The sequence below is a fragment of the Anser brachyrhynchus genome (genome assembly GCF_964034855.1).
Source record: "Anser brachyrhynchus genome assembly, chromosome: 19".
In the NCBI taxonomy this organism is placed as follows: domain Eukaryota; kingdom Metazoa; phylum Chordata; class Aves; order Anseriformes; family Anatidae; genus Anser; species Anser brachyrhynchus.
In genome coordinates, this window is record NC_137712.1 from 5237136 (window position 1) to 5263444 (window position 26309).

Sequence of the window (26309 nt, forward strand, 5' to 3'; positions counted from 1 at the left end):
TATGGCAAAAGCGGAAATCTCGAATTATCTTTGAGCTATCTTAGACCTGTTTTTTTCTGTGATGTATGAAAGATTTCCATGATATACACGGTTAAATTTCCATTCGTGTAGGTATGCATGTGTTGATGGTACATTGCTGTTCCTGAAATTGGTACTGTTATATTATTAATATTGCAGATCATGCCAAAGAGGTGTCTTGAATTTAATATAGAACATAAGAAACCTTGCCTACCGAGTATGAAAATCTTAAATTGGAACTGAAGATGCTATAAAAATTTAAAGGCGACAAGATCAGCCTGAAAATTGCATATTTTAGAAGCAGAAAATCATCTATTTTTAACAACAAATTTTCTTACCTGTTACCTTTACTAATAACACTTTCAGTTTTTAAACCTTGAAAATGGTTTTAAGCCTTATTTTAATTGTACAACTATTTTGTTACCATTTGTTCAGGTGCCTGTTAAATCTGTGCTTTCTGGTTGAGAGACATGAGAACTGATTAAAAGGATTTGGGTTCATGTGCTCTCTCTGTATGATCAAACAAGTTCAATTTATACCACTCTCAAAAGAAAAGGTAACGGATGAGTCGCTTGTTTTGTACCAGCATCTTTATGGGGTGGGGGATGGAGATAACAGGCTTCTTCATTTTAGCAAGGAAATGTGATATATATTTGAATATATATATTTTTTCCATATTTGAAAATGGAAGTTAAATTCAGACTGCAGTGATGAGGTGCTTGGTGTAAAAGCTCATGGTAATAAAGCACTGGAGAGAGAGAGTATGAGGCTTGCCTTCCTTGGAAGACTTCACTGGTGAGCACGTCTTTTTTTCTAGCTATGTTTGCTAAATTCTAAAGACAGAAGTAGCTTATGTTAGGTAAGAAGCAAGACTAAATGTTCACAAAGGTTCTTTTAGATTGACTTAATATTTCCTTGGAAACTTGTGCCAGGATCGAATCCAACCGTCCAGGTTCTGAACCATAGTGTGGTTCACTCTTGTCTCTGCTGGGCTCACTAACTATATGCCTTCTGATTTGAGGACTTAAAACGTGAAGGGTCAGTATCCATGAGAACATGCTGTCCTCCAAAGCATAGAACTTGACTGAGATTCTGGACTTTCAAATTTTTAACATATTTTCAGTGTATAGGTAGCAAGATGTGCTTTGATGCCGATTAATGGCCAGTTGAGACAGAAAGTAATGGTGAAATGCTGCCGACTACTCCTTTATTTCAAGTGGTAGAAGTGGGATGTAAAGATTCCAACCTTGCTCACGACCCAACTTAAAGCCTTTTTGGGCTGCTTTGAAGAATTGCTGAGCGCCTGCCTGCTGCTGTTGTCTGTAGGAACCATTACGCCACTCTACTCCCAGCGTGAGTGGAATAAGAATTCTGAAGGCAAACAACAATATTTGTAAAGTAAGATAAAGCAGGAAAACATATAGAAGACATCTGAGAAGGTAAGTGTGGGCACTGTGAGAAATACTGTAAATAACATTTTGTGCATGAAAATGGGTGCTGAATAACTGCTTGTTTCACCCATGCAATCCTGCAGACGGTGGTAACTTGAGGTCCTTTGGAAAGAGGTGTGTGATCAGTCTGAATCCTCACCAGAAGCAGACTGATTTGGATTGCATGGGCAATATCAAGTCAAGCATTTCCTAGTTATTGAATGCTTCATTTGTAACCTTAATGATTTTGAATGTAACATTCTTAGCATATATAACAGTACGTGAAAAATCACTTCTCTCTTCCTGTATGTTAGCCTTTAAATATGAAATGTTTCTTGGGTCAGCACATAAGCTCAGATCTCACTATAATAAAGGGTGCGCTATAAATGCCTAGATAAATACAATAAAAACCTTTCTGGAGGGGGTTTCTTCCTTTTGGTGCCAGTGAGAGAGAGGGGTAAATAAAATAATTGACATGCCCTGTTAGCTGTCAACCAAGTTTCATGTGGCATGTCTTTCCTTTGGCATGCATATAGCAGCAGCGCGTTTTAGCACCTCGCCTACAGCATCCACCTCCTGACAGCAACACTTGCCAATAGAAAAGCATTCAGCACTTCATTATTTCTACAACCTGAGTGCATTTGCAAATTAATTGATGTGTGGGAGGAAAGGCATCTGCTATTGTAGAAGCCCTGAACTATTGCAGTAAAACTAGAAATAAACTGGTTAGCTGTAGTGAGCTGGTACGCTGTTGCAGGTGTTGAAGCCTCCACCAAAGTGGTGTCTTGACCATTTTTATTGCTATCTTTGATATATTTTACTTCTTTTTAAAAAGAAAAACTGCTCACTGAACAATAAACATGGAAACAAATAGCATGATAAAGGTAATAGATAATACCATGTATATTTATATATGGGTAGCTAGCAAGTGCTTTTGTATTTCTTGCTGGCTCAGCACCAAAAGAGTTTTAATTAGGCCTGTAATGAATGACTAGGAGCATTTTAAATGCTATTAATCTTGTGGTATGATTGAGTTAATTACAATATCATTATAAGCTCCCATGAAAATAATATGAAGTGTATTCCATTTGTTTTAATCCTAAAGATCTTCGTGAGGTTCCACAAGCTTCATCTGAAATACTCCTACTGAAATGTTCTATGCTGACAGAGAAAACTGTAAAACCACTTTCTGTTGCATTCCACCAAATGTTTCTGCTCAGTGCATCATCCATCCTGTTCCCATTCCGGGGCTTTCCAAGCTGCTACAGTACCTGCAAACTGTGGGTAACTTCCTGCACTGGAGCTCGTCTCTTCTAGTTTGCATTGCACGCTGTAGTATTTCCTTGTTTTTCTGATTTCTGGTCGGTTAGCTTACTCGAGTGTGGAAGATGAGAATGTGATCTATTTTCAGAAATAAAGATTACAGCAGCTTTTGAACTGTTACTCTTTGTGCTGCGGTTTAAAAAAAAAAAAAAAGTGTAGCAAAAGAGGTGTTTTTGCAAAGCATATGGCTTTTACACTAGTTCAGACTACAGTAAGTTTTGGATTTGGTTGTAAAACAACTCTCTGCTTTTTGCACTCTCTAGTCAGAGTGTGACATCTTCAACAGATGGACAGATAAACTTTCCATAATCCATGTCTTTCCTTTCAGAAGAGGAGATGAGATTCTCATTTGTAAAAGTTGTTGAGGAAAACCTCATCTGTATAAGTCTGTTGTATGCTTAGATGTCAGGGTGTGAAAATTGGATGGATCCGCAGCTAAGCACTAGAGTTATTGATATTTTTGGGGCTCTTTCTGCTGCTGCAAAGTCAGCCCTGCCTTTGCACGTACTTCAAGCATTATGGATCATTTGCTTTATCTATTTTCAGAACCCTGTGCTTAATTGTGGAACAAGCATGTTATTCAAATACACTTCCTCCCTGTTTTGGCTAATCTGTGGACTTGTTTGCTTCGTGTAACCCTGCGTTATCAGGACTAGTTTGGTCTCTAGTATTTTGAATTCTGCCATCAGGAGTCATTTCCAACCTTAATTAACCCTGCCAGGATGGAAGAACCGCCTTTTTTCTTTCAGTAACTTTTCTGGTCACACTTCTATATATTCCATCCTCTTGACTATTACAGATTTTGTAAATAGTTTAGAAATGCCAGCCAGTGATGTATGAGCCTCTTTAACATTTCTTTGATTTATGTGCACTGTGCAAAAAAAAAAGCAGAGGAAGCATATTATTCTGGAGAAAATGTTGCCAGTCTTCAGTTTTTTCAGTCTTAGTTAAAAGCTACACTTTTATCAATCAAACCTGATAGTTTCTGTTTTCATTCCTAAAACCATAACTTAACTCTTTGAAGTCTAAAGAAGTAATTTGACTGAGATTTTTATAAGTACCTATTTTGTAATGCCCAGCTTGAAATTCCTTTTAAACTGATTTTTTCAAAAGTGGAATTTTATGTGTAGTACAGTCTGATCATCTAAAAGTAGAGACATATTCAAAAATCACTAAAGGTGGTGAGTTTAATTTTTTTTAATAAAGTTTGGTCACATTTTGCCTTTTTTAATAGTGCATTGCACAAATTGATGTAGTAAAAATCTATTGTGATGTCTAGTGCTGAGGAGTAAGATTTCCTTACCTCGAGTACAAATGACAAGGAATGCAGGTTTATGGTTATCAAGCCTCTTGTCAGTGTTTAATTAAATGCAGAATGTTAATTTTGTTCAAGTCTGGTGTTTTATTTCAGATAAAATTCCTGAAAGTCCATGTTGTAAGCCATAAATGGCTACTGTAAAGAATTAAAGGAAGTTTACAGATACTAGCTAATGGTAATATTGTTTTAGCTGGAGAAGACTTTCAGTCAGGCTCTCCAGGAGGAGGAGCACTCTGCTGCTGGTGATCACTGGAACTGCTGCGTCACCCACAAGTCAATGTGAGGCCGAATCCACCAGGATTCGAATGTGTATCATTCATTTTTGAACACAGAAAACTTGAGTAAGGACAGAAAAACTCATTTTAATTACTCGGTGGCAAAACCGAAACTGTTTCAGATTTTGTTGACTGTTACATTTCAGCATTCTGCTTGCAAGTGCCTTAGTTAAGGTCATCTCCAGTGAGATTCTAGAGATGACCGTTCTTTGTTGACTGTGATGTTATAAAGGGGGAAAATGTTGCATTTCTTTTCAACGTTCATCCTCTGGAATGCCGCAGATCCATAGCTTGCAGCTGCCTTTGGTGACTGTGAGGTTTGCCTGTGCAAAAATCCATGTTAGTAGGGATGGGGTGGGAATCTCAATTATCTTTAATAGCATATAACAGTGACCTGGATTGGTTGTTCTTTTGTCTGAATGCTTTGAAAGGAGTATAAATTAAACTGGTCACAAATACTCTAAAGCTGTAGCAGGAGTGTTCATATAGGGAAATAGGCTGCATACACTGTTCTAAATCTTAACTGTTGCTTAAAACTTTTATTAGTTGTCCTTGCTAGCTGGCAGGAAATTGGCTTTCCCAGCAACATTGTGTCGTGATGCCTGCTAGATGTAAAGAAAGACAAGTTCGTGTTTGGCGTGCTAAGAATGAACAAGAAAACTGAGCAAAAAAATCAAGAGGCGAGGTGGCTTTTTCTTCTTTTCTGCTTTTGTGTATTAGCAAAAGTAACCATTTAAGCAAGAATTATCTCCTGCTTTGGCAAGTTCAGCCAGAACAGCTTAAAGAGTATTCACGCAACCCCTTCTGCTGCTGTGGAAGTGTGATAATCTGCAGTAGAAGTGAGCGGTAACATCTGGCGCAGCTTTGCAGAGCGCATCCATCTGCCTGTGGCATACCTGTGTCAGGATGAACTATAAGCTGGAGTTCGGCTCTTTGAGCACGACTTCCTCAGGAAGGCCACGAGAGACTGCACGAAGCCAGGTTTCACCATGCTGGAAGAACGAACCATGGCTAGGCTGACAGCTGTAGGCTGACACTCGGTATGGGGTTTGCTAGACTAAATAAATTGTGCGTTTGAATTATTGTGTGAGTGACCAAAGCTAAGGAAAGGCACTTAACAGAAGTTAAAATAATTAAATTCAGTGTATTAGGTAAAAATACATGAGTGGTGCTAGTGCAGGGTCACTTCTGCTGCGTTGCTCCATCTACTAACAGATGTCCCTCTTGTGTTCTTGGACTGTCTTCCTTCCCTTTGCCTCATTGTGCACTTCGGACTAGTCGGATTTGCATAAGCTTTATACTGACATAGCTGCCACCTGAGCCCCTGACACCAAAGATTAAGTCTAGGGCTTTAGAAGATAATAAGTTTAGCATGAGAGCAGTGTCTTCAGTTCGAAGTTCTGGTGGCTTTTTAAGGGATCACAGCAGCACTGGGGAAGATTCAAATTGTGTCTTTGTTCAGTCCTGAGTTTTATTGATGACTTTTCCTTCCTACAGATTATTTGCCCTATGCAAGGTTAGTCTTGTTGTCAAAGAAGAATTTAGGTTTTCTGTTGAATATTGGTGAGGTGAACTTCTTGAGTCTTTAGACTTTAATGAAATCCGTGAAGTGAACACACAGGTGTGAATAGGTGTGAATGTATCATACGGAGTGACACCATGTCCGTATTAGTGGGTTTGACCACCACTGTACCAGCTGCTGTCCTTGAACTCAGGGTTACTTGCAAATACTGTTTGATGATGCATGAGGTTTTTATTGTGTCATTTACATGCAGAATGCAGTATAATAATTTTATTCTCCTTTTTGTGATGCTTTTCCGTGTCTGGCTTGTAGTTACATATCCAGTGAAATGCCAGTTTATTTCCATTTAGTTATATTTCAGGAAATACTTATTTTCAAAGCCTTCAGAACACCTGTACTTGTTTATAAGCATCTTAAGCTTAAAATAATTCTTCTGAAAAGGTAAATAAGGTTGTATGCAGCCCTAAATTATGATTACTCTGCCTGTATCCATTTTAAAAACAAGATCCCTTTGAACCTCAGAGCCTTTGGCTGTGCAATGTCGTTTTGTGTTGACGTTATTCAAAAAACTTGAATATGTCACCGATGTAGGTATTAAATGTATTCCAAACCACTTTTTAAAAAAAAACAAACCTGAGGAGGAGGAGTGGCTTTTGCAGAGACTTGGAACAATGCAGCTGATTTTATTGGCAGCGAGGATGCAGATGCTGAAGTTTTGACCAATTTCTTGAAGAAAGTGCCAAATTTGCGCTCTCGGCATGGTAAAAAGCCAAAGACTTGCAAGCACTATTGGAATGAGGGAACATTGATGCAGTCATTCATCAGCAGAACTTCAGTGTTTTTGGAAGAACAGCACGGGATGAACACAATTTAAGGCTGAAATCTGACACTAATTAAAACAGTGCTTTCAGCGAAAGTATGAATCCAAAGACAATGAAATAAAAGATACAGGGAAGACAAGGCATTAAAACAGGGAAATGTATTGATGCTTTTCCTACTATTGCATCATGTATATATATGTCACAACTTCTTATCCAATTCCTGAGCCTTGGGTGGAGGGACCTAAGGGGGAAGCAAGCATGCCCGTGCAGGGGCACGTGTAGGTAGGTAGACGTCCACAGAATGCTCCACGTCTGCTGCGTTACTGGCCGGAGGAGGCACTGGCACTGTGCATCTCCATGCAATGCAAATAAGAGCAGTTGCGTGCAAGAGGCTTTTAACAGAAGTGCGAGCTCATTAGTTTCACAGTTTAGTTGGATCAGGGAATTCAGGAAAAGAGGGAATAACTTTTGTACAGGGATTTAAAAAAGAAGGAAGTGGAGGTAGCTTTTGTTCCCATCATGGATGATAGGTATTTGTTAAAATAATCGAGTAAACTAGAAAGTGTTTGGGGGGAATAAATGTTTTAAAAAATAATGAAATAGAACAAAGTATCCTAATTAAGTTGTAAACTAGAGCAAAAGCACAATGTCTAGCTTTCCTTTTAATTGAAAAGCCTGCAGCCCAGTTCAACAAGAGAGGAAAAGCAATGCGTAAATAAATTGGAGACTCTGTTCTTTCGGTTTATTGATGCTGTTCTGGCCAAGTTAAGAATTCAGCCATCCTAAAATGATCAAACATTGTTTGGAAAAAAAAGAATTTCCAAACCAGCCTCATTATCTGAGACAAGCTAAAAAAATATCAATTAAGGTAGTGAAATTTCTCACTTGCCTACTTTAGTTTGCAGAGATGAAACTGTGGGAGTGTCCTGCTTGCTTGCTTATTGCTCTTTTCAAAAGAACCACCAGAGTTTTATCGTAATAGACAAATCCCTTGTTAGCCACGAGGGAAAAATAATATAATGATACGGGGCAAAGCACTGTGCAACTTAAAAGGAAGCAAATGTGCATGCATTTGACAGTATTGCAGTGAGCTCAGAAAATTCCATGATGAATAAGTATGTCAGCCACTTCTGTAAAATTCCATTTCTCCAAGAAGTGCAAATAATTTATTTTTAATATTACTTATACCGGAGAAAATGCCTTTCTGTTTACATGTGTGGTCTGTACATATTTAGATAAGAGTCTTTGGAAAACATGTCACTGCGGAGTGATGTGGTCACAAACAAAAGTCATCCTTCTGATTTCACTTCTTTTAAGCAAACCAACTGGTGCTTAAAAAGCTTTGAATAAGGGTAATATGTAAATTTAATGTGCAACCGAGAATTGAGATGATCAACTGTAAATGCTCCAAGTGATTGTTTCCCCACCCCACCCCCTAATTTCTGCAGCTTTATGTGGCCTTGTAAGTAAGTGGAGTGTAATGACTTGTTTGGTCAGCAGTCAGCGCAGGCAAAATCTCCAACCCATAAATTATGTAAGCAGAAGACCTTTAGACCAAGCATAATTCTAATGATGAAGCTTTAATTTAAAAAGCTTTGAATTAGCACTGTGTACATATATGTGGCTTCATGACATACACTGTCGGGTAATCTTACAGGCCACCCTATAGTAGGCCACCCTATAATCTGTCCAGATGATGTACATATGTGTTGAATGAAGGGACCCAAATAAATGTGTTGTGGTTTGAGCCCCTCGGCAGGTAGGCTGAGCAGAATTCCCTGTCTACTCCAAACCTTAAAGATGATCTGTACAAGGTAGTGGGATATTCTGGGGGAATGGGGAGGTTCTTTTTTGTTTCGGTGGTTTTAAGGGGTGGATTGCCTTGATTGATGGTAAGGAAAAAATCACCAGGATAGAATACGTAGAAGGTCCTATGTGATTAACTTTTAAAAAAATGTTAATGCTTATGGAATTAAATCCAATCTGTAATTCTCTAATAAACCTTTTTTTTTTTTTAAGTAGTTCATGTTAAAGCCAAAGACATGTTACGGGAATGAAGAAATTGCCCTCCTAGAATTTCAACTGTGAGAACAGTGACTCCTAAGTGCTGTCTTTGTTGTGATGTATTTGACTTTGTGAGGAAGATCGAGCACTGTTAATATACGAATGTAGTTTTCATATACTCAAACACTGTGAAAATGTGACTTATGGCACCTGTAAAACATTAGTGGTAATCTTTTCTTCCTGAAAATACAGGCCATGTTGCCATTTAGGGAAAAAAAAAGTGAATCTCAAAAATAATGAAAAATAATCCAAGTTCTGTTTTATTTACCTTCAGGTAAAGCTTTTGTATGTATTAAATTATTATTTTCGGTAGTTTCCCGATGTTCTTGAGAATGAGAGTCTCTTTTGATTTTTAAAATGTGGAATTCACACATCTCTGAAATCACAGTTGTAAGAGAAATATCAGGTATCATGAAACTGTACAAGTTGGCACTGTGTATATCTTAGCTGCTAACTGCTATAAATTGATTTTGTTGTTGTTGTTTTATTTCTTAGTCTTCTGAAGTAGATTTTATGTTTCATCTGCATGTATGGGGGGGGGGGGAAGGATCAATGTTGGTGAAATTTTAGAGGAGTATCTCATAAGGAAGTAAAGAGTTCAGTGTTTTGTAAACCACTTGGAATTCCCCTGGGCTGAAGGACGTGGATGCTGGGGCTTCTTCGGTGGCTGATAAAGAAACGATTGACGGTACACCTACACCTAGTGCTGCACTGGTACCGGAGTTTAGTGTATATTTAGCTATTATATGGATAAAGCTGTTGCTGTTTACCGTTTTGCTGCTTTAAATGAGCACAGTAGTCATAGAGTCATTAAGGTTGGAAATGGCAAAAGCAGGTGTTGGGTAGCCTCAAAGGGTTTGTCTCCCCCGAGCTCATATTGGCTTCCCTTGTACCTGCGTGAGCCATTTGGTACCCATAATATCTTCTGACAGTACGTTTTGTGTGGGTTCCCTGGGCGAAGATAGACTGTTTGGAAATAGCATTCTTATGTCAGTAAGCAAATATTTTGAGGGGACCGTTACGATTTTAGGTAAGATTTACTGTCACGGGCAATGCTGGCAGAAAAGGGTATTTTACAGGAGGAAAAATGCACAGAATGGGACGTTCATTTCATTCTGCATCGTACCATTGAATCTCCTGGTGGTGTTTTTGATGCTACCGGTGCTGCTTTGGCACTGCTTTCAGTCTTGTTTCTGCTCATCAGAACAAACGATTAGTAAAGAATTTCCCAGTCTTTTCAGTTAACACCCCTCTGCCCCCAAAAAGGAATGCGTTCAGTGCAGTACAGCATGTGATGCTTTAATAATGTATAAATCAAGCTGGACAGAAGCTGCTTGTCAGTTTTATTAACTTTGACCTTTTCTCCCATTATAAGGCTGGTTCGGTAAATATTTAATGGGCCCTTATAGATTTTGACAGTTGGATCTGCATTCTTGGAAGCAAAGGTAGATTATGTGTAAATACTTATAATTAATAAAAATGGCTTAATCACTAGGAGTCAGCCTTCAAGGACAGAATTGTTTTTTAGAATATATTTATTTTTAATTCCTATTTTTCTCGTGCCTGACCGCGAAATGTCAGGCTAGCCAGGAGGTTAGGAGATGTTTTTCAAAGGTTACATTTAAAATTCATCTATGATTAGCACCTGTGATTACGTCTGTCTTTGAGCAAGTGACCAAACGATGTTATTTACTTGAAGTACCTGTCAATGTCGTTCTGAGCAGAGGACGTAACTGGGTGGTGTCACCAGCACAAGATGGCTGAAGGAGCGCTGCTGTAATAAGATGCAAGAAATAAAGGGAAGGGCATGTTGCTGGAGTCGGAGGGGCCTTCTGCCAGAGCTGTCTTTCCCTTTAACTCCCTGCGTATTGCACTCGCTGCAGATTCGGGTGGTGAAGATTGAGAACTAAGCCCTTGACACTTTGAAACATCGCCTTTCAAACATGTGCTGTCCATTGCTCTCATTGATTTTCTTCATTCCAGAAATCTGTAGCAGAAAAACAAATTTGAGCAAAATTCGTTGGCCTAAGATGAGCTGTTAGGGCAATAAAATAGCCCTTCCCTCGGTGGCTGAGTGCCGTTCTCTTCCCGTTAGCCACACTGTGCATCCTCTTGTCCTGCCACAGCTTAAATTGCATGGCAAAGCAGCTGCATCAGCCAGGGGCCTGGTAGAAAGCCTTCGGGTTGCTCTAAACGTTGATATTTGGGACAGATTGGCTCACTGGATAGCTTCACTTATTTTAATCCCCATTTTCAGGTAGCTTGCTTTACCAAGCTCTGTTCCCCTTGTTTTCAGTCATTACCCCGCAGAACAGCTTTGCCTAAGACCACTTCGTTTTCTGAACGTTTGTAAGCCACGCTTTCCTATCTAACGTTTTTTTGTACGAGGATCATGGGATCGGTGTTGGTAACGTTAAAAAGTTCACCTTCTTCAGAACAAGGCTGTGGACAGTTGACTGAAAGCAATGATGCAGGGACTGGAGTGATGAAAGGGATTGCATTTGTCTGACACTGTATCGTGAGCTTCTGCACCTGCCTTCCTTCTCAAAACGGGGAGCTGGACGCGTGCAGAGGTGAACTTGAAACTTGTTGCACTTGAGGCTGCTTTCAGGACAGACGCAGCGTTGTGGCTGTTCTTAGATCTGAGCAGTGATAATGTGCTCCAAAACTTGTAAATTCACGTGTGTCCTTCATAAATTTGTTTTTTTATTGGCAATTAAAATAAAAGGTTAGAGGAGAAAGCTACTGAATGTGAATCTTCTGCGATGCTGGTGAAATGTGTGAGCAGGTATTTCAAAGGCTAGGTTTTTCTTTAGAGGGCAGAAATTTCTTTGTGAATGTTGTGTGTTTTTGTTCAAGAAAAAATGAATGTTATTTTTTTTAAAAAAAATTGTTTATACAGTGGCAGGGTCAAACCTTTCTTCCTCTTACCTTCCTTTAGATAGTTTGGATACTTGATCCCTAGAGAGGAGGAGCTATCTTAATGTTTAAAAGCAAGTCCAAGCTTCAGGAGAGTTAGGACTTGAGAAAGTCTTTGATTCATCATCTTATTTTCCCAATGGCATAATTTCCTTGTAATACCTATTTTACAACAGGCTGTTTTTATATGCTTTTGTTCATATCATCTTCCATCCAAGCAATACATGAAATAGCATTGAAACATATACGTGAAATACATGAAATAGCTTGCCGGCTGTAATTTTAATAAAGTGGTACAGATTGTAGAGGTCTGACACAGAGTGCTGCAGTGGTGTATATTTTAATGTTTTTCTTTTTCTTTTTTTTTTCTTTATCATCCAGTTGCAGTACCATGCAGGGCTAGCATCTGGCCTTTTGAATCAGCAGTCTTTGAAACGGTCAGCCAACCAGATGGGAGTATCTGCAAAACGCAGACCGAAAGCCCAGCCAACAACTCTCGTCTTACCCCCTCAGTAAGTCATGGACTATGTTGAAGGGCTTACATGGTGGGGTGGGGTTATTTTTAACTTTTTATTGTAATTATTTTTATTAAAAAATGCATAATGATGAAAACTTTGTGCTTGCATTTTTGTTTCATGTTGGGTGGGTGGGGTACCCTATGGAAACAGTATTTTGTTTCTTCTACATTCGGAGGCACTCTGACAGCAGAAAAGTTGCAAGGATTCTTCTTCATAACAGGGCATATAAGTTTTTACAACACGAGATTGTCATTGAGGAATGATGTTCCCTTGATTAGTATGACTTGGAGCTTCAAGTAGCACTTTTCTGAAGGTCCTAAAAGGCTGAAGCCAAAAAGTCTTTGGTGTGAGTACTTTTTTGACAAATGTCTGTTCTGAGTCCATCTGTTCACCATATGTTAATTTTGCATTGGATCTAAACCTCTTTTACAGGTGACAAGCAATTATGAGGACACTTAGAAACTGTTTGAGGACATAGAGTATCAACACTTTAGGCGGTCTGTGCATTGATGCCAAAAACACAGAGATGTCCACAACTAAACTTAAAAAATTAATAGACTACTTAAAATATTTAGTTACATATAAGAAAATGATTATTATGTAGAAAATGAAGCACTAAGCAATTATTCGTCGTACTGAGCATCTTTGTAGTTAGTGGAAGCTGCGTGTTTTTTCACAGAAGAAGAGTCACTGATGTATAAACTATGCTACTAAAAACTTGGTTATAATAATAAAAGTCCTTGTTGTCACTGGAGTCCACAGGGCGAAGTTGATGAAGGAATCAAAAGGAGTTTAGATTTTTTTTTCTTTATATGAAATGATAACAGATCACAGTAAACAGAACTCTCCCCTTGTATATTAACTTTAAAGGGTTGCTAATTCAGGAATCCATAAAATGTGCTGTCGCTTTACCGGTACATCAGTCGAACAGGAATGGCTAGAAGGGCAGCTGTAGCAGAACCACAGGTTTGCAAAACAGACGCTTTTTCTGTTATATTTGTGAAAGAACAGTGGGGTATTGTGACAAACTTTGGTTCAATAGTTGTTTTCTTTGTTGGGGTGTCGAGTTTTGAGCATAAAATTTCTCTGATTGAAGTCTATAAACTAGAGCACTGTGATACCAGTTGTCACAGGTTTTATTCAGAGGCCTTAAAATAAAACTGTATTTATCATGGCTTCCCCAGTTACTAGCAGTACCCATAATGAGGGAGAAAGAGCTGGCTTACATTTTTGCATATAAAAGTCTGTACTTGTATATTCTATGTCATGAACAAACAACAACAAAAAACAACTGAAGATTTTCAGCTGTATAGATCTTAATATGGTAAACAAATGTAGAAGTATTATATGTCTTTTTATCTGCAGGTGATTTTTCCTTTTCATTCAATGCTGCATTTATCTGCAATTTGGAAATAGAATTAAATTAATAGAATTAAATTTGAACACAGTAACTAAAATTTGGCTAGTCTTTGAATTATATTTTAGTATATTATTACCACTTCCAGCATTATTCATAGTGAAAATATGTTTGTACTGAGCTGAGCCCTTTATCTATCCCTCGTTTCTTGTTCTCTGACTTCTTTGACCTTTCTGTTTTTGTTCTTATTTGCTATCTTGGTGTGTCCTAAAAGAGAAAAATAGTTATATTAAGTCAAATCGTATAGCTGTTGAGCTCAATACCATGTCTCTAACACAAGGCAGAGGCAGATTATGAAAAGACTTATGAAAATAGACTTATGAAAAGTGTTCTTAAAAAAAAAAAGGTATGGCAAATGGGATTTTAACATCTTGATTTTTCTATAGTTTCATGCAAATAATGATGAATAATTCTGTGATATTCTTTTCTTCATTCTCTTTAAAATGCAGAAGAAGAAAACATGCAGGTACAGAACTACGTATCTCCTTGAAAGGGCATCTTAGGGAAAAAGGTGGACTTTTCTGACTTCAGTGCAAATTTTTCTATGGCAATTCAGGAATTTTATTTTATTTTTTAAAGCTTTATTGATTAGTCAGGAAAGGGGTAACTGTTTTTTTGTCTCTTTTTGCTTTGATTTATGCTAATAAAATAAAGTTCAGTGACAAGTCTTTGGGCTGAGTAACAATGTGCTATGAGTCAAGCATATATTAAATGTTGTTCAGAACAACTATATTACCTAGAGCTTTCCTTAAACATAAGTAGAGAAAACTGGCTATGTACCAAGACGTCATTTTAAGATTGGAGGAAATAGCAGCACTGCAGTAATCCTTTTCAGTCAGTAAAGAAATGCAGGAAACAGTCTTGCTCAGGAGGTAACAAATAATGCTTTGGGCAAAGTATCTTCTAAAAACTGTTTATTTTGATGCTTATTCTGGATACGTATGCTTTGATATCTAATGGCTTTATTTTAGTCACATCAAAGAGCATGCTGCTGAAGTTCTTATTTATTTTCCTGTTTCTTGAAGAAACTGCATAGGTAACTTTTGTTGTTGGTGGTATTAAATTCTAAATGGTGATGCAATCTGAGCAGTTACCTTGTTAACCATATCTTTGGTCTCTATTGCTGTGGTGACACTTGAGTTTTATCCCACATGCTGAGTATTGCCAAGTGGTATGTCTTGGAAGAGTGGTGATGCAAAACATGATTTTTGTCTTGTGGCAACTCATTGTTCACTTGAGGCCTTCGTTTCTCTCCTTTATCTTCTTTTTCTTCTCCTTTTCTTCTCCTTCCCTCTGCAAAATATCTCTTAAAAATACATAAAATAAAAAACTCCACCCTGTCTTACATGCTAAACAAGTTCTTCTGCTTGCAGAAGGAGCTAGAGAAGGGGTTTTGCCAATGGCCCAGCTGATGCTTGGTAGTCCTGCTTGTTTGTCCCTTGCCAGTCTTAGGCCATCTTTTGATATACTCTGGTTTGGGAGTGAGAAGCTCTACGTTATCGCTAGTAGATATCTGTAATATCATCAGTCATTTTGAATAAGAAGATATTTTTTAAAATGGGAGGTCTCTGTCCTAGGTGACTGCTCTCGGAAAAATTTTCATTTTCTCTCTGTTTTTATTATCTGAGGGCTTCTAAGGGTGCCGAATTGAAACAGGCAGCTTAGCACATCAGGTGGCATCTCTCACCTGATTTTGCTGTATCTCAGTTTTGAAAAGGGGCGTTGTGGTGTTCGTGTTTGCTTTTCAGTCTTGGTTTCCTCTGGCTCCGAAAGTGCAGAATACTGGCTTGCTATGTATCGCATTTCTAGCCAAGTGTATCTGTATGAGAAAATGACTAACTGCTGGCTGCTTTCTCTTCTTGCTTTGTCCCTCCTTCTGTCTTCTATTAACAAGACATCTCCCTGTACTTGCTAATAGATGCGTTCCCTCACATGCTTCTCATCTGGCTGCTGCTTCCTCCCTTCTGGTACAGAATTGCGGAGCAATGTGTGCTGAAGTGCTGAAAGCTGTCAGCTCCTTCCAAGTGACTAGGAAAGCGTATACATGCAACACTTCGGGAAGCCAGCATGGCTTATTTTTGAGGGGGGTCTGAGGTGGGGGTGGAGTGGGTTTGCTTTATTTTATTTATCTAAAAAGAAAAAGATTCTTAGGTTTAGGAATTTTTTTTTTTTATCCCCCTCGACATATATTCATTGATGCAGTTAATTAATCTTGTATTATTCTACAGTAAGTGTCTGAAAAGCAAAGTCCTGCTGACGGTGTCAGCTCCCCGACCCCTGCAGGAGCTGAGCACTACGCCCCGAGCAGTTTGGGAGGGCTGGGAGCAGCGAGCCCACGCAGGTCCCTGCCAGCACGTGTCCCTGCCAGCTGCCACCCCGCTGAGAGCCTGGCAGGCTCCGCTGTGGCACCGTGCTGCTGAGAAATGACAGCAGTGAGCCGCTGCGAGGTGAGGAGGAAGAGAGAAAAGAGGAAGCACAGGACGTTGGCTTTGTGCTCATGCGGTTGTATTCGTTGGCGCACACACAGGAGAGTCAGTATTAATGGGAATTTTTAGGGTTCTCAGCTGAAAACCCTGGGACTCTGATAGCTCTGTGGCATGGGGCTTTCTCGGTGTTCCCGACTTAATCATTCGTCTTCTCTGCCTGGAAGGAAGTTGCCAGAACAAGAACTTGCTCACCACTATAAGTACTGAGACTCTTGCCCTTTATGGTGCCTTCTAGGGTCATTTGTTGTGACATTTGTAGTTCTGCAGAAATAAGGACACTATAAACAATAAACAATTGCAAGTCTGCTGCTTGTTTGACAACTTCAAGCTCAGTGGATAGAGAGGCTTGAGTAAAAATGAGTCCAATTTTTTGTTTTAGGGCACTTCAACTTGTCTTGTAAATCTTGTGTGCTCTGATGGATTTCCTAACTTGACAGTGAAAACATGTTAATAGATTGAGTAAAAATCTTTGTGAATTTAAACTGTATTGCTAGAAGCAGACCAGCAAAATTACTTTTCTTTAAAAAAAAAAAAAAAAAGACATGCTGCCCATAATACTGTTGTAGATAAATGAGCAACAAAAAGCTATGAAGATAATTTTTCTTTTAGAATGGAATAAGGACTTGAGGATAGACTGCTGGGTAGAGACTCAGGAGGGCTGTTCTTTTAGTGGTATAATACCATTTTTGTATAATCGCTAGGTGCCGTATAACAAAATTCTGTTCCCACATCATGTATGCACAGAATGCAGAGTCCTAAGCACTGACTTCTTCCATCTTTCTGGTTGTATAAGTGGCTGGATTAATAAGAAATCTTTTGTCAAGATTGCTTCCACAATTTATTGTACAAAACTCCTCATCCCCTCATCTTTTGGTGGCTCCCATCCCCTTACTTTTTCTAGAGAAGATGGATATATTCAAAAGAAGTTCATACTTGCTTTGGAGCTACTTTACCAGAAGATGCTCTTCAGTGAGCAGTCTCCTTTAGGAGCTTATTTGCAGGCTCAGCAGACGTGTGTTCACCTGGATGTGGAAAATAAACTTACAGATATACCGAGCTCTGTTTATTATAGCTTGGTTCAATACTAGCATTGTCAGAAGTGTTGTTTTTTCATAGTATTAATGCCCTATCAGATTTAACGATTCTGCTGTACAAGTGTCATTACAAGATTCTATTGTATTTGTTAAGAGCCTTCTTCAAGACATATCAGGTGAGTCTCGAGGAAGAAATGTAACTAAAAATAGTCAGCAGTGTAGTAGTCAAAAATATGACTGACTTAAACAGTTAACTGAAAGGTATTTGTGTATATGTATATAAGCTATATACCCAGTCGTTAGATGTGCCAAAATAAATTATTTGGAACTTAACTTGTGTAAATTATCATTTCTACATTAAGAAAAATCCAGATAAGCCCTTTGCCAAGAATTTTTGAAGGACAAGTTTTTTTTCAGTACTTTGTTTTATAAACAGCATCTAATTACTTCCTAGGTTCAGGAGTTTCATTATGAAAGAGGCAGATCACACTAAGGATAATGGCAGAGCTTGCTTAAGCCAAGAGATGCTTGTCGTCATTGTTGTTCTTAAGACCATATGTTTAAAGTCTGTTTTTAAGACCGTATGTTTAAATTACATTTATCTCATCTGACCTTGCTGTGTTAGAGGTCTGAAATCCCAGCCAGGAATTCATAATCCGAAACCAAGAATCTGACGCACCAGTTAAGCGTGACACCAGTATGTAAGCTGTGGGAAATGGGGTTGTTTAACATGCAAGTGTTGGTACAGCACCCTCAGTGAGCACTGGGAGCTGGAATCTAACATGTGGGCCTGTTCTTAAAAGTATTCAAGAGTGAAAGAGCAAAATGTGTGGCTGTTTTTTCCTTTTTGAGAAAAGTCATCAGAAGTTCTTTGTGCAGTTCTAAAATTCTTCTTTCCCCCTACTGGCAAAGCCGTATTAAGTATCAATATTCATTAAATACCACCGAGATGATAATGTAATAAAGAAATAATCCTCGGGCCCACATCTATACTTCTCTCCAGAAGAGTTGAGGTTGAGAATATAATTAAAGATTAAAACTCTGTTTGCATTCTGGAACATGGAGATATCTTTTTGTACATGATGGGGAATTGTATTAATAAGGAGGAGATCAGTTTCCAATAACTTCGAATACTTGGAGCTCACTTAATATCCCTGTTCATGTTTAAGTTTCTCCCGGTATTCCGTTAGCTTGACTTTTAGCAAGACAGTGCAACAGGAACTGTAAAAGAACATGTTGCTACAATGTGTGACCCTTTTGCTCTGCAAATTACTCCCTTTTTATATGAGGGAAAAAGATTAAAAATCAGTTCCTTATCATGTAAGACAATAGAGTTTACATGAATAGGTTTAATTACTTTGTAGCCATGCACTATGTAGATCAAACATGAATTTTATTATTCGGTATCTTGTGAACAATTTGGATCACATTTGTATTGTTTTCTTTTTGGTAATTTGATGAATGCCTGTTCTGCACAGGTTTTGTGAAGCTGTTTTAGTGTGAGCTGCAGCATATTGTCATGCAGTGAGATTGCATTTAATCTTAACTCATACTGATTTAGTGTGTTCAGAGTTTACTTGCACATCTTGCAGGACTTCTTGTTAACCGAGTCTCCAGTATTTCGCTTGGTCAGAATAAATACGGAGTCTCTTTAAAACTTTCTATATCATACTTCATCAACTTGTTAAATAACTATTACTGCCTTTTAAAGAATTCTAACCAATCTGTTCTGTCTTTTTTTTTTTCCTCTGCATGCGTGTAAGTTTTTGTTGTACCTTGTCAGTGTCTTTGTCTTTTTAATGATTTCCTTAATTTTGGACAAAGTGCAAAATATTGGTGCTTTTGTCCCCCCAGATATTGGTATTTCACTACCACAACTAATCTAGCTAGATGAAGTGTTAGCCCTTGGTGACCTCTGCTGAAAAGAACTGTGCTCGTTCCGTAGATGGTTTTGCGAGCATTTGTCCATTAACTAGATGAAAATCCATTACAAATTTTCAAAGCCATGCCATTCCTTTGGCGGACTAGTGTCCATTCTTTTTTAAATATAGTGCTGGAGGGACAGGATGTGACAATGCTCTTCCAGGTTATGCATTCACGTAGTCTTTCAAAGGAATGCAGATAGTGCAAATACAGCGTTAAGTTTCTTCAAAGGAAAACTACAGAATAGCATGAACTTGCTCAAAGTGCCACCTACAACACTTTCAGAGAATAGCAAAGTCCCTAAGTGATTGTTTTCAAACCATGTAGAATATTAAAAGGGGTAACGAGCAAACAGGAAAGCACTATTTTGACAGCTTTGTTACAGGAAGATAAGTGCTGAGAAATTCAGATCATAATGAATTTCAGCAGCTATTGAAAATACGATAGTTTCAAGTTATTTTAAGATATAGCCGTGTTTTGTTTTGGATTTTTTTTTCACGTTTCTCCTCTGCCTACCAAACAGAGATGACAACAATTGATTTGAGACAGATTGTTTTAGGGAAATGGGACGGGATCTTCTAAGTAAGTAGTACATCTTCATTTTAGTTTGAGCAAAACCTTTGGGTAATTCTGGTTTTGTCAAATACAGTAAGTATTAAATTTGTATTCTAAGGCATGGGAGGAAAAGCTCTACTTGCATAATCCTAATTTCTTTATCTTCTTGACCACTTTTCCCCACTTAAGAAATGTGGCTGTCAGGGTTATTGTAATGTATGTTGCCACCACAGTATTAGAAATTGTGATTTAAGTTACCCTTAAACTAAATGGCAATTTTTAACAGGTGTAAACTGATCAGGTTCTTTTCAGATTCAGTAGCTGGGACGATCAGATCCCAGAGCTGGGGAAGCAACTGCCATGGTTGAACCCGTATTGTATAACAGATTATGAGGGAAAATTCCTAGGTCATAACACATCGTTAAATTTTATTGAACTGAGTTTTATCTAGAGAACAGCTGTGCATATAGGTGTCAAGTTGTTAATTCTGGTTTTCGGGTGTGGTACAAGACATCCAAGTGATAAGGACTAGTTAGCTAAAAGATGATTTGAAGCTTTTCAAAAGTTTTTTTCCTAAAGGTCCGTGTCAACAGCAGTGAGGACCGGTTCGCGGAGCTCAGCAGCCTACTGTTCCCAGGTGCAGAGGGGTGATGAGCCTGCCAAAGCTGTGTTACCTTTTGTTTTGTGCACTTTGTTTAAATACTGGGGAAAAAAGCACTCTACAGAGCACTTTGTCACTTTCAGTTATGTGGTATTTACTGCTCAGCACTCAGTATGATTTAACTGGGAAGAAAAAAACAGAAGTATTGCTTTGGTTATGAAGGGTCGTGTTAGACAACTCCAGTGAGGTCAAATCCGATAACTTACTGGGGCTTTAACATCGATCAGTCATCGTCCTGTTTGTAGCCAAAGATACCTTACCGAGCTGCACTCCAAAAAAGGGAGAAAGGGGTAGTCCAAGTGAACTTTCAGTTTTGGCGTAAGAGGTAAATAGAGTTGTTAATTTGCTTTCTCTTCCTTGTATTCCCTGCTGTCACTAGGGTTATCTGTCGTGTTTAGCTTTGAAACCCTGAATGTGCTTTGCCACGTGTTAAGGTAGCAGAGATACTGAAAGAAGGAAGATGATACAGCTGTATTTTTCATTCTTTCCCTGTTTGGTCTGTAAGGTCTTGAGGTCAGTTGTTTGTCCTTTTCTGTGCTTCGTTAAGGATGTATGTGGTTTCTCTAGTAAGGAGCAGTTTTCAGTAGTGGACCAGCACAGATTTAATTAGCATCTGAAATCTGAGGGAAAAAAAGGTGGTAAGCGTACTGTAGTGCTCGGTCCTCCAACAGGTATCTGCTGGGACTCAGAGCCCACTTGTGCGTCTCAGACTTCTGCTCTCTGTTGCTCTGTAAACGCGATCCAACGTTATTAAATCAGCATTCAGTCGGGGAGAAACCCTCTTACAGTGGAATATATACGGGATTTGCATTTACGTTTATTTGGGCTCCAGGTTGGGTCCCAGGACGTGTTCCGTGAAGGAGGCTCTGCCCTGCAGTCCCCTTGTGCAGCAGGTGGGCCATGGAATCACTGCTGTGGAAGCTCCCCGATGTTGCCAGAGGTCTAGCGAACAGCTGAGTAGGCTCCCCAGGCTGCTGCTCGGGTACAACGGGACTTCATGCAGAGGTTTGTTGTGTTTTGTACCAGCGGCCATTCTTGTGTCTGCTTGGCACCTACTGAGTCGATAGCTTGGTGTTCTGTGCAACTTCAGAAATATGATCCCTCCAAAAAACTTTAATCTTGATCTAATCTCCTAATATGTAGATGTATCTGACAGCAGGGGGGTTTGTAATAATCCTCTTTATTTTGTTATACCTGATCAACGCCTTTTTTCTTTTTTTTGGCTGTAGTCATATGCTGAAATTCATTTCATTCCAATAAGTGCTATACAGCTGCGTATTTTCTTACGAAGTAATTACAGAAAACCAGCAGGCATTGATCAACACAGATTGTCCAAATAAAAGAACTTGACTAAAACCAAATGTTCCTTGCGATATTCATTAACAGGATAATAATTTCTGTTCGTGCCAGTACAAGAGACAGAGGTCATGGATGTTGCTTTAGTCCCAGTAAAATTACTGAGATTTTCATTAGCGGTGTTGTAAAATTTTGCAGTGAATTTTAACACGGGAAAATCTGTGCTATCCGTTCACTTTTCAGCAAGTATTCTTACCAACCACTGTGGAAAGAGAGTGCACGTAATTAAGATTTCATCATTTCTTTACAGCGTAAAGAGCTTCTCTTACCAGTTTGCTGTGAGCCGTTCTGGACTGCTAGCCTTAGCTCGTGTGTCCTTGTAGCGAATAGCTCCATGAACATGTCTTTCTTGGAGGCATTAGCTAAAAGAGGCCTTGAGCTGATTGTTGTTCATGTTTTGGTGTCGTACTCAGCAAACTAATCCCGCAAATAGGATTGCTCTGGGTGTGATGCACAGCCTTGTGTGACTGAGCACAGCGATTTGAAATAATTCCCATCTACTTTGCCAAAGATTAGCTGGAGCACTTCACAGCTGGGAGATGAAAAAGCTGTATCTCGCTGGAATCTGGGGGCCGTGTACCATCTTAGCTCTGCGTATTCATTTTCCAGGATATGCACAGATCCAAAGCAGTGTGTAGCCCTTAGTGAACGTTGGCGTTACTGAGAATTGCAGTTCTGTTGTAAAACAGCAAAGTTCTGACTCTTTGATGTATGCTTGCCTTAAAGGTAATGTTTGGGTGAGAATTGTGCCATTAAACGGTGGCAATTAATTAAAAGTTGTTCCGGAGCCCCAGCCATTAGAAGGTGCCCTTGCAGCCTTTAGAGCACAACACCAGTATTGCACTGTAGGGAATCCCTGTACTTTCAGAAAAAGGAAAGTTAAGGATGAAGATTTTAATGTGTAATTAAAGGCTACAAATACTAGTTTGACTGCTTGTTTTTTTGTCCAAAAAAGAATGGAACAGGCTACTGGTGGTTAAGCTAATTAGTGAAGAACAAGCTAGATAAGAGAAAATTTTATGAACTTAATAATGATATCAAAGCTGTTGCTAAAGCTCTGATTTTCATCATATGATTGCTTTAACCCCCCTCTTTTTAGCTCGACTGTGTGGAGGGGGACTAGAGGCTGCTTTGCTGCAGCAGGCGATCAATCTGAAAAGAATAAATTAAGCGTGCCGCCTGCCAAATTCAGAAATGCATTACAGCAAGTGTTTCCATATTCATTGCTTGTATATTCCATTGTCAAAGATGACAAGCAAAAAGAGCAGAGCCCTAATAAGGTGGGGGAGAAGGTCTCTATATTTCGATGCTTTAGCAAAACCAGCATTATTGCGTAACATTGCGTAATATGATGCCATATGAACTTTGAATGTATTTATTAATGATGTCATTTCTGTACTTCTACGCGATTCCAAGTAACCTTTAGCTATTTAAGGGAAAAGCTAAACAGCCGTAGTGTGACAGGAATAAAAGTACTTTCAAATGTGAAATGTGCTGTTAAGAAGGAAGCTCTGGATGTTTCACAGTAAGAAAACTTTGACGAATCTTACCTAAAAATAAAGACAATTACAGAGTCACCTGTATCTTTGACAATAACTCAAGAAAAAGGGAAAGGTTTCCTGAGCAATGAACTGCAGAAGGGGATTTACTGGGGGACTAAAGTGGGAGTTACCTGGGGACCAAAGTGGCTGCTCCCATCCCTGAGGACCGCAGTGTGCATCGTGGGCATGGCGGCGCTGCCTCGGGGCGGCTGTGTTCGTGCTGGTCAACTGACCCGGCTTCGGAGTTGGAGAAAGACCGGGAAATGCCCTATCTGGAAAGGATACACAGTAGGAGAACTGCTTTGCTATGCTTTCTTTACTTGATGTTAAAAATAACTGTTGTTACTTTTTAATTTCACTTTAGGGCATTGGCAGGGTATTCATGTGTTTACAAGGAACCCTATGGATGGGTTAAATGAAAAAAGCTTGGGCAGCAGGTTCTAGCTGATCACTTCAGAGTTTTCCTCTAAACATTATCTTCATTTCTAATGATTTTAAGTATTTTGGTACAAGTATTTGCTTGTCCCAATTTCCCAATTGCAAGTATGAAAAAATAAAATGCAACCATTTGAAATTTCACTGGGTGAAGTTATTTGGTTTTCATTTCTCTATGGATGTTGCTCTACTGTTATTTGCATTCCTGATGGTTTATTTTTGCAGAGCTCTTCCTCTTTGCTCTATAGATTTTTACCTACTAAAGTCTTAGCACTGTTTTTGTAACTTCATTATAATTATTCAGTAGTATGTGTATGTTATTTTGAAAACAAGTGTGGTAGTGTAACTTACATTTCTAAGTGTACATAGATACATTTGCCTCAGTATTTTAGTTGATTTCCCCGATTCTTATTTTCGCATGGGTAAAATAGGGAGTAAAATGCTGGACAAGGAAGACCTTATTAATGTTAGCAGACTATTCTGACTTTTTTCTGTGGTTTTTGGTTCTTATAAATTTTATTTTGGGAAAGAAGGTAATACATTGGTGCAGAGATCATGATAAAATAGTGGATTAGTCATTTAACTTTTGCAGTGTTTATCTGCACACCTCGGATGAAATGAAATAAAGTTTACATTCTATGTATGATCATTTTGCTCCATTATTGCCTGTGGTACTTTGTTTCCATCCATCACAAAATATAATTGTGGAATAGAGATCGGCCTTTTCATTCTCACCAACATATGTTTAAAAGCACTTAAAGATGCAGAGCTTCCTGACTAAGTTATTGCAGACCAAATTGCTATTTTGTTGAGTTGCTGTGTGCCTCGGTTTCCCCACTTGAGCTGTATGAATTGTATCAGCTGGGAATTGTGTGGGAGTGCTGAGAGCTACTCAAGTAATACTTGTACAAAGCTGGGATAAAAGAAAGCATTAACTGTAAGGTAGATACTTTCATATAGGTCAGGAGTCTGGAATTTTGTCTTATCAGTTGTTCAAGCCCAGTTAATTTTTTTAAACAAAATTCGAAGTCCAGGAGTGACATGTGAAGAATGAATGGCCGTATCATTCCTACCTGTGAGACCCAATAGGAAGCTCTAACTATCCACTGTCAGCATTCATTCTGATAAATGGATGGTGATGTATTATTCTGTATCTTTTGTGTTCTTGCCTTTAGGTGTTCATTTCAGTGATGGAAGACAAAGTGCAGACACATGAAATAATTACACAGCAAGCTTGGCTGGAGCCTGTCAGTCTGTGTCAAGCTCCCTAGACGTCTTGAATCTCAAAATTGTTGTGCTCTTTTGCTGATTGTTACATTTAATGTTTGGTGTTAAAATCAAATACGCTCCAGAAGTTGCAAAAAAAACACCTCACTGTTTTGATGTATTTTAAGTCAAAGTTTAACAGCTCTGTCCAAAATAGCGCTATAAAACTGAGCTCCCCTCAAGCCAAAACCCGGCTTTTCTACTTGTCTTTTACATGCAGATCCTTCTATTTCATTTTGGCTTTTGTATTTTGACAGATGATGCTTTTGCTCATGACAAATCTGTATGTGCCTTGTAGACAGGTCTTATAAAAAGAGCCCTTTGTGAAGGACTGAAATACAAATCAAGCTTGGATCTGAGTTTGGGGCTCATCAGCTACATGGCAGACTCATAGTGTGAAGAATCCCAGTTGTAGCTAAAAGTACTCCTTGGTGCTATTTATAATAAAGGTAGTTTAAACATTCATTGCTTTTTAGTTTAAAAAACGAAAAGAAGGAATTAGGCTGGTTAGCCAAATGTCACTGAGCTGTATGGTTAGCAAGTAACCAGCATATCTGAAAGTTTAGGAAATAATTCCTGGTTGGTAATCATCGGTCTGGTGTTTCGGTTCCTGAAGTGTGATCCATCCACTGCATGCACTGAACAGATTCCTGCTTGTATTTCCTCTGTTCTCACGTGCAGTAACTATTCAGGTACTGCTTCTGTTAACCCTCTGCCTGTTGCAGGTGTTTGCATTTTCTAATCAAGTCAATGGCAGTGGAAAAGTGTGCTGTGGCAGTGGGTGCTCCGTGTTCCCAGCTCTTGGTTGCAGCTTGATTTCCAGGTAGAGATTGCTCTGGAGTCGCCCAGTGGAGCCTGCCACTCAGGGCTGGACCAGATCAGCCACCAGGTTGCGTGCTTGCATGATCCTTTCTACTTCAAAAGTTTCTCTTCATTTAAACAAAAGGCTGTTTCAGCACCGTGTTTTTTTTACAGCACAATAGTCGGTAAGCAAATCTAATGCTATCTAGCTTTAGGTATTTCTGAGAAAGTGAAACTAATTTCTTGACGTGTCACAACAATGGTGGCTTTTGTATGGCACCTGTAAAATGAGCTTGTTGACAGAAAACGCCAGGTAGAACTATTTTAACATGTGATTATGGTTTGAAAATGAAAATTTATTTTCAATGCACAGATAGCAACTTCAACACCACAGACAGAAAATCAATTATAATTTTTGCTAGTACAGCTAAAATACTACCTGCTGCTACTAATTTCTTTTTGTTGTTCTACAATTGCTGTCTTCCCCGTGTGTGTTTTTGTTTTTTTTTTTATTAACACATCAATGGAGATAGAAATTCCAATAGCAAAGCCTGTGTGGTGTAATACCTGTTTATCTCTCCTGGTATGTACTTCTGCATCTTTCTGCTGGTACAGTACCATGTTTG

At 38.8% G+C, this 26309-nt stretch overlaps 1 protein-coding gene and 1 long non-coding RNA gene across 4 annotated transcripts in view; both read left to right on the forward strand.

The window, feature by feature from the left end:
• LOC308180484 overlaps nt 1-12056 on the forward strand; it is a 31453-nt gene extending 19397 nt beyond the window's left edge. Inside the window, exons 2-3 of the long non-coding RNA XR_013940969.1 lie at nt 454-574; nt 710-12056. This is a non-coding gene — a long non-coding RNA (uncharacterized lncRNA). The remainder of the gene's footprint in view (nt 1-453; nt 575-709) is intronic.
• Nucleotides 1-26309, forward strand: part of MED27 (mediator complex subunit 27) — a 141024-nt gene that overhangs the window by 69433 nt on the left and 45282 nt on the right. For all 3 annotated transcript variants that reach the window (XM_080562260.1, XM_080562261.1, XM_080562259.1), the window contains exon 3: nt 12072-12202. In XM_080562260.1, coding sequence (XP_080418386.1) covers nt 12072-12202 — 131 coding nt within the window. The remainder of the gene's footprint in view (nt 1-12071; nt 12203-26309) is intronic.